This window comes from Enhydra lutris, unplaced genomic scaffold, assembly GCF_002288905.1.
Source record: "Enhydra lutris kenyoni isolate GAN:26980312 unplaced genomic scaffold, ASM228890v2 scaffoldscaffold22, whole genome shotgun sequence".
Lineage (NCBI taxonomy): Eukaryota > Metazoa > Chordata > Mammalia > Carnivora > Mustelidae > Enhydra > Enhydra lutris.
In genome coordinates this window covers 15,440,681-15,454,850 of record NW_019154106.1, presented here as the reverse complement: position 1 = coordinate 15,454,850, position 14,170 = coordinate 15,440,681, and the positions used below count along the sequence as shown (strand labels likewise).

The 14,170-nt window shown below is 36.4% G+C and overlaps 1 protein-coding gene across 1 annotated transcript; it reads left to right on the top strand.

Moving 5' to 3' along the window:
- Nucleotides 1–2: 2 nt before the first annotated feature.
- On the top strand, nt 3–548 carry LOC111149911 (olfactory receptor 4A47-like; the record flags this gene model as incomplete). The annotated part of the gene is made up of 1 exon (XM_022507200.1): nt 3–548. A coding segment is annotated over one exon (546 nt), but the record flags the coding sequence as incomplete, so codon positions are not given.
- Nucleotides 549–14,170: the final 13,622 nt, after the last annotated feature.

Sequence of the window (14,170 nt, the reverse complement as noted above, 5' to 3'; positions counted from 1 at the left end):
TCTGCAAACCTTTGCATTATTTGACAATCATGAATCAACGGGTGTGTATTCTGTTGTTGCTGTTGGCCTGGGTTGGAGGTTTTCTGCATGCTGTTGTTCAACTTCTCTTTGTTTACAACCTTCCCTTCTGTGGTCCCAATGTCATCGACCACTTTATCTGTGACATGTACCCGTTATTAAAACTTGCCTGCACTGACACCTATGTTATTGGTCTCACTGTAGTTGCCAATGATGGAGCAATCTGTGTGGTCATCTTTACAGTCTTACTCATTTCCTACGGGGTCATTCTGCACTCTCTGAAGACCCATAGTCAGGAAGGGAGGCGCAAAGCCTTATCCACTTGTGGCTCTCACATTATAGTGGTGGTCCTCTTCTTTGTCCCTTGCATTTTTATGTATGTGAGACCTCCTTCTACTTTACCCATTGATAAATCCTTGACTGTGTTTTACACAGTTATCACCCCTATGTTAAACCCTCTGATCTATACTCTGAGAAACGGAGAGATAAAAAATGCTATGAAAAAGCTGTGGACCAGAAGAAGAAAATGATGCTGAAGAGAAATTTTCACCTTTTTTCGATGAAGAGTTACTCCATCCAGGAAAGGATTATCTATTTGTAATGAATTTCTCCTCAGGTTTAATGAACTTGTGTATGATGAAAGCATTTACGGTGTAAATATTATAATGATCAAAAAGGATTTCTAAGGGGCGCCTGGGTGGCTCAGTGGGTTAAGCCTCTGCCTTTGGCTCAGGTCATGATCCCAGGATCCTGGGATCGAGCCCCACATCGGGCTCTCCGCTCCTCGGGGAGCCTGCTTCCCCCTCTCTCTCTGCCTGCCTCTCTGCCTACTTGTGATCTCTCTCTCCCTGTCAAATAAATAATTAAAATCTTTGAAAAAAAAAAAGATTTCTAAGACTTTCATAAATTGTTAGGAAAATAGGTCTGTAGCTTTTGGGCATAAAATGTTTCTATTGAAACTATAGGTTTGTGTTCTATATGATGAGTTTTGCTATAATAAATATTGTACCTTTATTTTCATTACTGGACAATTTTCACATGCTTCTCTTTTATCCAATTGTTCTTTTTCAGAATTAATAATGCTCATTATATATTTCAGAGAAAGATTTTCAGAAATGGGGCATAAACACTTGGTGCACTCCTCCCATACAAAGACAACTCATACTTAATACTTGAAGTATATATCTTATTTTTGTAACTGCAAGATGGTTAAGTATGTAATTTTGTTCATATTACTTAGCTAATAGGATTGAAAAGGAATTCTTCTTCCGCATTATAATATTACTCATAAAGAAGTTATGGCAAGGAAAAAATCCGAACAAAAGACCTAGATATGATCAATAAGACTTACTTATTTTTCTAAGCGGGGAATCCTATTATCTCCTCATGTGGAGCGCCTTTGTTCCGTGTTGTATTTTCATTGAGATGATCCATTAATCTTCCCTTATAGTTTAGAATATTTGATAGTATCTCTGCTATTTTTCAGTATCCCCATCTGTACTTTTGCTTACAGCATTTCATTGCCTTCTTTAGGGACCTTGGCCCTTCCTTTCTTTTGTGGAATTAACATAATCCATACTTCATGAGCTTTGAGTATGCAATACAGAACTTGACACCAGATATTTTGGGTGATATCATTTGTAAGAAAGATGTTGACAATATGGCATGCCACTTTTACCTCTTCTCTTAGTGGAATGAAGATTATTGAGTAAAAAGAGGTCATAATATGTATTGATTTCTTTAACAGAGATCTCTTTCATAAGTCTCCCTCTCTCTGACTGAGGTTTGAAAGAAAATGTTATCTGCCACTAATAGTGTAGGAAGTATGTGATCAAAGAAACTCATGTTTATGCCTCCCTTATTTAGTATGGATTCATGGGGTGCCCTGGCTATGGGGAATAGAGCCTTTTCACTGGTAAGTCACAGTGTATGAGAAACTTTATATCCCAATTTATATCAATTATTATTACATGGAGATTTCTTATGTCATCTCAAATTCTTCCCAAATAAGACACTATCATTAAATAATAGTAAACAGAAGTTATGTCATTAAGTCATCAGTTTTAGATGTCACTATAGACTGAATATTTGTGTTCCCTCCAAAATTCATTAAATTCTTTATAATTCATGATATTTGGAGGTGGGGTGTTTGGGAGCTGATTAGGTCATGAAGGTAGAGCTCTCATGAATGTGACTACTGTCTCTTTAAAAAGAGAAACCAGTCAACAAAACAAAGAGGCAACCCATGGAATGGGAGAAGATAATCACAAATGACACTACAGACAACGGGCTGATATCCAAGATCCAACAAACAATGGGCAGAAGACATGAACAGACACTTCTCCAAAGAAGACATACAAATGGCTAACAGACACATGAAAAAAATGTATGTCATCATTAGCCATCAGAGAGATTCGAATCAAGACCCATTGAGATACCACCTTATACCAGTTAGAATGGCCAAAATTTACAAGGCAATAAACAACAAGTGTTGGAGAGGATGTGGAGAAGGAGAATTTCTCTTACACTGTTGGTGGGAATGCAAGTTGGTGCAGCCACTTTGGAAAACAGTGTGGAGATTCCTCAAAAAACTAAAAATAGAGGTACCCTATGACCCTGCAATTGCACTACTGGGTACTTATCCCACAGATACGGATGTAGTGAATAGAAGGATCATCTTTACCCCAATGTTCATAGCAGCGATGGCCACAGTCCCCTAACTGTGGAAGGAGCCAAGAAGCCCTTCAACAGATGAATGGATAAGGAAGATGTGGTCCATATACACTATGGAGTATTATGCCTCCATCAGAAATGATGAATACCCAACTTTTGTAGCAACATGGACAGGACTGGAAGAGATTATGCCGAGTGAAATAAGTCAAGCAGAGAGAGTCAATTATCATATGGTTTCACTTATTTGTGGAGCATGAGGTATAACATGGAGGACATTGGAAGAGAGGTGAAGGGGTATCATGGAAATTGGAGGCAGAGACGAACATGGGACACTGTGGAGTCTGAGAAACAAACTGAGGGTTTTGGAGGGGAGGGGAATGGGGAGTTGGGTGAGCCTGGTGGTGGGTATTATGGAGGGCACATATTGCATGGAGCACTGGGTATGGTGCATAAACAATGAATTCTGGAACACTGAAAAGAAATGAAATAAAATGAAAAAAAAAAGAAAAATCTATAGTAATTTCAACTTAAGCATATACTATGAATGATAAATTCACTGTTGAAGAACTGTATGATTCATTCTTATTCTAAATAAAAGCAACATGAATTATCTACAAAAAAAATGACACCATAGACCTCACTTGCTTTTTCTACAATGTGAGTACACAGCAAAAACAGTTATCTATGAACTAGGATGCAAGCTCTCACCAGATATGGAATCTGCAAATGTCTTGATCTTGGACTTCCCAGACCCCAGAACTGTGAGAAATAAATGACTTTTGTTGAAGCCAATCAGTCTGTGGTATTCTGTTAAAGTGGCCCAAATGAACTTAGACATTTAGTTAATTTCCAAATTTGTACTGTTATTGCAAGTGATGAGATAAAAATCTTGATTGTCGGGCACCTGGGTGGCTCAGTGGGTTAAGCCACTGCCTTTGGCTCAGGTCATGATCTCAGGGTCCTGGGATCGAGTCCCACATCAGGCTCTCTGCTCAGCAGGGAGCCTGCTTCCCTCTCTCTCTCTGCCTGCTTCTCTGTCTACTTGTGAACTCTCTCTGTCAAATAAATAAAATCTTTAAAAAAAAATCTTGATTGTCTATGTTAATTATTCTATAAGTTCTTTTAAGCCATGAAAAGTTACTTAACTGTCTTTATACTCTGTATTTGCACAATGTGTGACATAGAATCCACTCCATGAACTTTGTCAGTTACTTGCATTCTTGAATTATTGATCTCTTGAAGAGTTTTTACTGATGAATTTTCATGAACTCTTTCTACATTAAATATATACATTTGCTACAATAGTCTTCTTTGATATTTGCTCAAAACATTTACTTTTTTATGTTGTAATTATGTGTGTTTTTCTATAATGATGTTCCCATATTCTTTAAATTTTGATTTCTTCTATCCCATCACTCTTGGAAAATTTCATTTACTTTCATTTGGTGAATTTATAAATTTTATCATCTGTTTAAAAATAAAAATAACTCTCAAAAATGTTTTCATTTTAAGTGATCTAGGATTTATTTTTGCTTGTTATAAGGACAAATCTAAGCCTGTTTTCCTTAAACAGGAAAAAATAATCTTCCAAGGTTATTATTAATTTTAGTAATAATTTAAAATTTTCTATTTAATATGTCAAATTTTATACAATTAGTCTGTTAGATTTGTGGCCCATTTCCCCTCCTCCTGTGCTGCTCCCTCCTCCTCCTCCTCCTTTTCCTTTGGTGTATTTCCCTACCACTAACATTCTATGTCAGTAGTCAAGGATTTTAAGGTGTTTATACCTTGTAGGAATAATCTCCTTTAATTACTCAGCCTTTTCAATTCTTTTGAAGTTTCTCAATATTTATTTTTCCTGATAAACCTTAGGATTATTTTGTGAAGTTTGAAACCTTCCCATAAATCTATATTTAGAATTTCATGACCCTCCACATTGATTTTGAGGAAAATGGCATGTTTTCATATCTTGTTTTCCCATCCAGAATGAGACATGTATTGTGAAGGCTTGATCAATGTCTCAGTAAATTTGTAATCATTTCCATAGAATGTACATAAATCTTGACTTTTGGTTTTATTAATTAAATAGTCGCTTGTCTTATTTACATTTGATTCATATTTTCTTTTTTTAATTTAAATTCAATTAGTCAACATAAAGTACATCATTAGTTTCAGATGTATTTACCAGTTGTATGTAATACCCGGTGCTCTTCACATTACATGACCTCCTTAATGCCCATCTCCCAGTTACCACATCCCCCCACTGACCTCCCCTTCCATAACCCTCAGTTTGTTCACATTTTCAATGAGCTGATCAGAAAGGGCTCAATGTCTTTTGCACAATACTCAGAGGCATGTGTGTGTGTTTGCATTAAAAATTCATAGACCTACATTTGACAATACACAAGTAGGTATTCAACCACAGAGATCTCTATCTGACCTCATGTAGCTCTGTATAATTACAGGTTATATATAGGTACATTGTTCAGTGATCTGTAGGTATATATCCAATTTCATATATGTGTCTATATGTGAACACAGAGAGGTCTATTTCCAAAAACATATGGATAAGTATCTGACTACCCATATGAATGCTTATGTGTATACATAAGTATTTGATATGATCACACACAGTGTATCTGACTACACACAGGGATATATCTTGCCATACACAAGTCTTTGTCTAACCATATGTTTATTTTGGGAGCATGTGACTGAACCATTCTGTTTCATGTGACATGGATTGAGGTTCCTCTCTGGTATTCAGCTGATTAGGGGCTTTTAGGGAGTGTTTAGGATGACTTTACTCATGTGATCTGTGACTTGGCAGAGATGGCTAGAAGGTTGGAATCTTCTAGCTCCTTCTCCATGTAGCCTGTCTCTCCAGTGAGTATGTCAGATTTGGAAAATGGCAGTTCCAGGCTCCCAGAAGGATGAAAAAGAAGGGATTAGGCCAGTTAATATCACCTTCCATCCTGATATGATCTTGAAGTTCAGGATTTCAAGTTCTAAATCCAGACTGCTTGTGCACCAAAGGAAAAGGCAACCTATGGAATGAAATAAAATATTTGCAAGTCATATACCTCATAAGGGATTAATATCCAAAATGTATGAGGAATTTATACAACTAAGTAGCAAATGGAAATCAAAACAAAAATTGATTAAAAAATGAGCAATGTGCCTAAATTGATATTTTCCAAAGAAGACATACAGATGGAAGGTTGCTCAACATTACTAATCATAAGGGAAACGCAAATCAAAACCACAATGAGAAACCATCTTACATCAGTCTGAATGGCTAAAATTAACAAGAGAGGGAACAAAAATTGTTGACAAGGAAGTGGAGAAAGGGCAACCCCCTGGGGGCAACCTTCTGGGAAATAGAAATCAAAAGAACAGTAGAACAGATCAACAAAAGTAGGAGCTGGTTCTTTGAAAGAATTAATAAGATTGATAACCCCCTGGCCAGACTTATCAAGGAGAAAAGAGAAAGGACCCAAATAAAATCACGAATGAAAGAGGAACAATCACAACCAACACCAAAGAAATACAAACAGTTATAAGAATGTATTATGAGCAGAGATCAGAGATCTGCTGTGATCTTTCCTATTTCTCTTCTCCTGATGGGTTTAGGCTTTCTTTTCTGTTCTTTCTCCATCTCTTTAGGTGTAAGGTTAGGTTGTGTATTTGAGACCTTTCTTGTTTTTTGAGAAAGACTTGTATTGCTATACACTTTCCTCTGAGGGCCGCCTTTGCTTCATCCCAAAGATTTTGAACATTTGTGTTTTCATTTTTGTTAGTTTCCATGATATTTTTAAAATTCTTCTTTAGTTTCCTGGTTGACCCATTCATTCCTTAATAGGTAGCTCTTTAGGTTCCATGTATTTGAGTTCTTTCCAACTTTCCTCTAGTGATTGAGTTCTAGTTTCAAAGCACTGTGGTCTGAAAATATGGAGGGAATGATCCCAATCCTTTGGTACTGGTTGAAACCTGATTTGTGACCCAGGATGTGATCTATTCTGGAGAATGTTCCATGTGCACTAGAGAAGAATGTGTATTCTGTTGCTTTGGGATGGAATGTTCTGAATATATCTGTCCATCTTGTCCAGTGTGTCATTTAAAACCTTTATTTCCTTGTTGATCTTTTGTTTAGACGATCTGTCCATTTCAATGAGGGGTGTGTTAAAGTCCCCTACTCTTATTGTATTATTGTCAATGTGTTTCTTTGATTTGGTTATTAGTTGGTTTATATAATTGGCTGATCCCATATTAGGGGCATAGATATTTAAAATTGTTAGGTCTAATTGTTGTACAGACCCTTTAAGTGTGATATAGTGTCCTTCCTCTTCTCTTATTGTAGCCTTTATTTTAAAATCTAGTTTATCTGATATAAGGATTGCCACCTCAGCTTTCTTTTGATGTCCACTAGATGTTAAATTGTTTTCCACTATGTCACTTAAAATCTGGAGGTGTCTTTGGGTCTGAAATCAGTTTCTTGCAGACAGCATATCAATAGGTCTTGTTTGTTAATGCATTCCGATACCCTGTGACTTTTGATTGGGGTCATTTAGCCCATTTACATATAGAGTAACTATTGAAAGATATGAATTTAGTGCCATTGTATTTCCAGTAAGGTGACTGTTATTGTATATTGTCTCTGTTCTTTTCTGGTCTATGTTACTTTTAGGCTGTCTCTTTGCTTAAAGAATCCCCCTTTCAATATTTCCTGTAGGGCTGGTTTGGTGTTTACAAATTATTTTATTTTTTGTTTGTCTTGGAAGTTTTTTTTTTTTTTTTAATCTCTCCATCTATTTTCAATGACACCCTCATTGGGTATAGTATTCTTAGCCACATATTTTTCTTATTTAGTGTTCTAAATATATCATACCAGTCCTTTCTGGCCTGTCAAGTGTCTGTGATTGGGTCTGTTGCCAATCTAATATTAGTACTGTTGTATTTTACAGACCTCTTTTCCTGAGCTATTTTCAGGATTTTCTCTTTGTCACTGAGAGTTGTAAATTTTACTATTAGATGATGTTTTGACCTATTTTTATTGATTTTGAGGAAAGTTCTCTGTGCCTCCTGGATTTTGATGCCTGCTTCTTTCCCCAAATTAAGGAAGTTCTCTCCTATAATTTGCTCCAATATATCTTCTGCCTCTGTCTCTCTTCTTCTGGGATCCCAATTATTTTAATATTGTTTTGTCTTATGGTATTACTTAACTCTTGAATTATTCTGTAGTGACCCAGTAGTTGTTTATCTCTCTTTTTTCTCAGCTTCTTTATTCCCCATCATTTGGTCTTCTCTATCACTAATTCTCTCTTCTGCCTCATTTATCCTAATGATGAGAGACTCTATTTTTGATTGCACCTCATTAATAGCCTTTTTGATTTTAACTTTTTAAGATTTTAGTTCTTTTATTTCTCCAAAAAGGGATTCTCTAGTATCTTCTATTCCTTTCTCAAGCCCAACTAGTACTTTTATAGTCATCATTCTGAACTCTAGTTCCAACATCTTACTAATGTCCATATTGATTAGGTCCCTGGCAGTAAGTATGGCCTCTTTGTCTTTTTTTTTTTTTAAGGTGAGTTTTTATGTTTCATCATTTTGTCCAGAGAAGAATAGATGAATGAGAGAACAAAATGCTAAAAGTGTAAGAATGACCCCAGAAAAATATACACTATACCAATCAGAAGAGACCTGCAACTGTGAGAAAAAGAAAGGAAAAAAAATGATAAGGCTGGTGAATAGAACAGAGCCACACACTAGATATTGGGTGTATCTTGGTCTGTTAAAAATAACTGCCTCCCAAAATTTTAAAGATATAAACCTTGTATGTATACACAAAAATAAGGATAAGTATGATAAAGGGATGGAATAGGACTATAAAGATGAACATTAAAAAAGTTTTAAAAAAAGGAATTGTTGAGTTAAGAAGTGTGTTGAAAAAAGAAGGCAAAAAATTAAAAAAGAAAAAACGAGGAGAGAATGTGATCAGGCTGGAGACTAGAAGAAAACCATACACTAGTATTTTTGGGTATATTTTAGTCTGTTAGAAGAAACTGTATGCCAGAATTTTAAAGAAAGAAAAAGTTATATACAAAAAATATATACTTCTATATTTATATTTTTGTATAAATGTAAGTATAAAACTCTGCTTATATAGTCATATATGAAAAATAAAGTTAAATACAATGAAGGGATAGAAGATGAGTGTAAAAATGAAAATTAAAAAAATGTTAAAAAAAGGAGTTGTTAAGATGGTTAAAATAGGAAAGAAGAAAAAGAAAAAAATAGAAACAGAAAAAGTAAAGAAAGTTAAAAAAAATTACTTTGAAGGGCTTAAGAATCATGAGAAAAAAGTCATGAATTCTATGTGCTATATTCCCCTACAGCACATTGCTAGAGTTTAGCAGTTCTCATTGATTGGTAAACTTGGTCTTGGCTGGATGTTCTTGCTGATCTTCTGGATGAGCAGCCTGTTGCAGTGACTCTCAAGTGTCTTTGCCCCAGGTGGAACTGCACCACTTTTGCCAGGGCCATGCTAAGTATTCCCATTCTCCTCAGGTTTGCTCTCTGTAGCTTTTGTTCCCTGAAAGCTTTCTGTATGGCTTTGGGGGACAAGAATAAAAATGGCATCCTCCCAATCTCTGGGCCTGGAGGCCCCAAGAACTGGGTGCACCACTCCTCAGTTAGCCTGCAAAGAAAAGCAGTTAATCCCTCCTCTCTCTCTGGTCTCTAGCTGCACTCCATGCTCACCAGGCCTATAACCAAGCATTTCTCTCTCTGGCACATGTCCACATTTAGAGTCTCTAAACCCTGCAGATTCCTACAGTGCATTCCTGTGCTGTTCCTCTAGGGGAGGAAAGGGAGGATCCCTGGATTGCCTGCTTTTTGGGTCTCTGCTCAAAGAGTATGGCCCAACTGTGCTGTGGATAATGGTTTATGGCAGCCCCAAGCTGAGAACCTACTTCTAGGCTTGCAGCCAGTTTCTGGGCTCCAAGACTTGGGAGCTCTGCCACACTCAGGCACCCCCAGTTGTTCTGTGGCCCTGAGGGTTGTGGTCTCACAAAGAGTCTCAGAAAGGGTTCCATCCCATGCTTAGCCACTGGAATGACATACCTCAGCAGAGCAGACTTGTAGAAGTTCCAATTTTGTTCTCCACTGCTCTGTCACTTGCTGGCAGCTGGATCACAGAGGCTCCCTCCCCCGTTGCAGTCTATCTTCCCAAATATCGCCTTGGATTCACTTTTCCACACATCCTACCTTCCAGAAAGTGGTCACTTTTCTGTTCATTGAATCACTGCTATTCTTTTCTTTAATCTCTTGTTGAGTTTATAGGTGTTCAGAATGGTTTGAAAACCATCTACCTGAATTCCTGGGGCCAGATGAAACTGAGGTCTCCTACTCCTCCACCATCTTGCTTCTCCTCCTCAAGTTATTTTTCAGTCTTTTTCAGAAGTTTGTGAAGAAATTTTACCCATTTTATCTAGGGTATAAAATTTATTAGAATAACTTTTTTTCCAGAAAAATCATTTATTATCCTTTTAAAGTCTGAAGCATCTGTATGAGTTTATTTCCTTTTTAATTTCTGATACTGGTATTTTATCTTGATCACTATTGCTAGAAATTTACCAGTTGTAGAATAATAGTACTAAGTTTTGGCTGTTGTAGTTTGTTCTCTTTAATGTTTTATATTGTATTGATATTTTTTTAATCTTTCCATTACATCTTTTTTTTTTTTTTTTTTTAACTTTGACATTGATTTAGTCCTCTATGTCTAACTTAAGATAAGAGTTTAGCTCTTTAGGATTTTTTTTTTTTTTAACACAAGCATAAAACTATGCATACATTTATGTAAACTGAAAACAAGTAACTTTTTGTGTGGCTTAACACATCAAAAAGGTCTTCAGCTGGTTCCTACAGGTACTTAATGACTTTTTATCTATGATCCTTATGACCTAGAAAATACAATATACAACCAAACGTGGAAATGAAGATGCTCAGTGGAGCTCATCATAAGCTGTGGGAAATTAGTAAGAGTGGAAACCTTCAGAGACTTGATTTAGAAACAGGCTCTTGTTGGAAAATAATTTGTTTCTTGTAGAAACAGTCACTCAATTGATACTGGACTGAAATTAAAGGATTGAATTAATGAATTGGAAATTATTATGGTGTCAGTTGACATAGATTCAGGCCTTGGTCAACTGCATCCATTCCGACACAGAACTGAAGAACTGTGACTATGTATCTTTTTATGAATTGCAACTTCAACCTCAGTAACTTCCCTCAGCCTAACGCCTTCTGCCTCTGAACTTCAGGGCCTCTTTGTAGTGATGCTAACAGCTAGAGATAGGACTTCCTTCGCCGAGGACGTGACTGATAAGTCAAACTTTGGATCCTTTCACTTTGGATTCAAGGTGATTTGCCTTACTTAAATTGTTTTTGCCATAAGAAACTCACAGTTTATTATTTAACATTTTTTTTTTCTGTTCAAATTAGAGGCTTTTCACATATTTGGGTGTCTGCCATTCTTTCTTGGCAAGAACCTAGTATTTTTTTTTTCTCTAGTTATTGTTCTAGGGGAGAACACTGTGGAGAGGAGGATACTTTATTTAAATCTATTCCAAATATTGTAATCTAGTCTGTAATGGCCTTACAATTTCTTTCATTGAAAAACAGTAGTGGTGTGGAAAGCCATAGGCTGTGTCTGCACATATAAATGGAAGGATTATTTTCCTCATCCAATGGCCCAAGAGATTTCTGAGAATTCAAATGTCTGCCCAGCTGGAGTTTCTCTTCACCCCCTAAATGTTTCCTTCATATATTTTCTTGTGTATAGACATCCCCCACTGCTTGTGCAATCATCTGGAGGGGCCCAACTCACTGAGATGAAGCTGGAAAAAGGTAGAAACCTGCCTTCTATTAGAGAAGAAGTGGCCTTAGGGATACATTTTGAATGACTGAACAGGTGAAAAGTTCTTCTACTATCTGAGAGATTGCTCAGTCATTGAAGCTAAATTTCACCAACTTTCTTATTACGACAATGTCCTGGGACATGAATGTTATCCTAATGATATAAATAAAAGACTTTTGGTTGCCTAATTGCATGGACCAAGGAAAGATACATTGAAATATACATTGAAATTGAGATTTTTAAAAAATAGGGAAAATAATAGCTTGGCCAAGTTAATTTCTATGAATTAGGCTAGTTTTTACGTAGTCATCTGAAGAAACTATACTTACTTTGTACAACTGTCCTCATATTTATTGTGTGACTCTATGAGAAATAAGGTCCATATGGGAAAGATTTTTCACATGATTTTTCCCCCCATTTTCTTAACTGTTGTGTCCTTACTCATAGTATGGTTCTTGGCATTAAATAGGTGCCCTAATATAAAACAATAATTAATAATTGAATAGTTATTACATCTATGTTGGTAAATAATTTTTTAGTGTATCTATTCACACTTCAAGGTCGTTAATAAAATGAATATAAAATGAAACAAAAGAAAATCTTGTTATGGCAACTGGGGAAATACATGATGATTCAATCATCACTTGACTAAAATGCTTTGGGTGGTATTTTATTCTTGACTGGCAATAGTCTCATAATTGATCCAAACCTATTTTTCTTCTTCATGTTACATCCTTTAGACCTTAATAATGTGATTTGGTCTAGGAGTGCTAGTACACGTATTTGGGTGTCTGTCACTCTTTCTTGGCAAGAACATAGTCTTTTTTTCTCTAGTCATTGTTCTAGGGGAGAATACTGTCCAGAACAGTTTAATTTATTTGAATTAGTTCAAAATATTCTAATAAGCTAACCTGTAATGGCCATACATTCTCTTTCAGTAAAACCTGTAGTGATGTGGAAAGCCATAGGCTATGTCTGCGCATATAACTGGAAGGTTTATTTTCCTGATACAGTGGCCTGAGAGATTGCTGAGAATTCAAATGTCTGCCCAGGTTGGAGGTTCTGTTCATCCCCCAGATGTTTCTTTGATAATTTTCCTGTGTATAGACATCCCTCATTGCTTGCACAAAATGTCAAATGGTCCAATTTTCTGGGATGATTCTGGGGAAAAGTAGAACGTCCCTTCAGTTGGGTAGGAAGAGGCTTGGGGATATGTTTTCTATTTAATTTAATTTTTATTTTTGTTACTTATTTGAATTCAATTAATTAATATAGAGTGCATTCTTAGTTTCTGAGGTAGAGTTCAGTGATTCATCATTGCATATAACACCCAGTGCTCATTACATCAGGTGCCTCCTTAATGCCCATGACCCAGTTACCCCATCCCCCCACCCATTTCCCCTCCAACAACCCTCAGTTTGTATCTTATAGTTAACAGTCTCTTATGGTTTGTCTCTCTCTCTGATTTCATCTTATTTTATTTTTCCCTCCTTTCTCCTATAACCCTCTATTTTTTTTCTTATATTCGACATATGAGTGAAGTCATATGATAATTATTTTTCTCTTACTGACTCATTTTGTTTAGCATAATGCCCTCTAGTTCCATCTACATCATGACAAATGGTAAGATTTCATTTTTTGATGGCTGTGTAATCTTCCATTTATTCATATACCACATCTTCTGTACCCATTCATCTATTAATGGAAATCTGGGGTTTTTCCATACTTTGGCTACAGTGGACATTGCTGCTATAAACTTTGGGGTGCATGTGCCCCTTTGAATCACTGTGTTTGTATCCTTTGGGTAAATACCTAGTAGCACAAGTCAGGAAACCACAAATGTTAGGGTATGGAGAGAAGGGAATCCGCTTACCAAGCTGGTGGGAATGCAAGCTGGTACAGCCACCCTGGAAAACAGTATGGAGTTTCCTCAAAAAGTTAAAAATAGAGCTATCCCATGACCCAGAAATTGCACTACTGGGGAACATTTTGAATGACTGAACAGGTAAAGATTTCTACTACCTGAGAGACTACTCAGTCATGGTCTTTCAGGAAGTTAAATTCCAGCATTTGTCTTAATAGGCAAAGAGAAGGTTAATGTCCAGGGGCATGAATAGTATCCTTATACTCTAAGTAAAGGACATTGTGGTTGCTGAACTTTACTGAGTTTTATTTTTCATATTTTTAGGACAAATAATATACTTGGCCATGTTAATTTCTACTAATTAGGTTAGTTCTTTTTTTTTTTAAAGACTTTTTTATTTATTCATTTGACAGATAGAGATCACAAGTAGGTAGAGAGACAGGCAGAGAGAGAGGAGGAAGCAGGCTCCCCGCTGAGCAGAGAGCCCGATGCGGGGCTTGATCCTAGGACCCTGGGATCAAGACCTGAGCCGAAGGCAGAGGCTTTAACCCACTGAGCCACCCAGGCGCCCCTAGGTTAGTTCTTAATAGTCATCTGAAGAAGACTACACTTATTTTATTAAATTGTTCTCTTATTTTTTCTGTGACTATATGAGAAATAAAATCCAAGCAGGAAGGACTTTACATGTGTTTTATCCC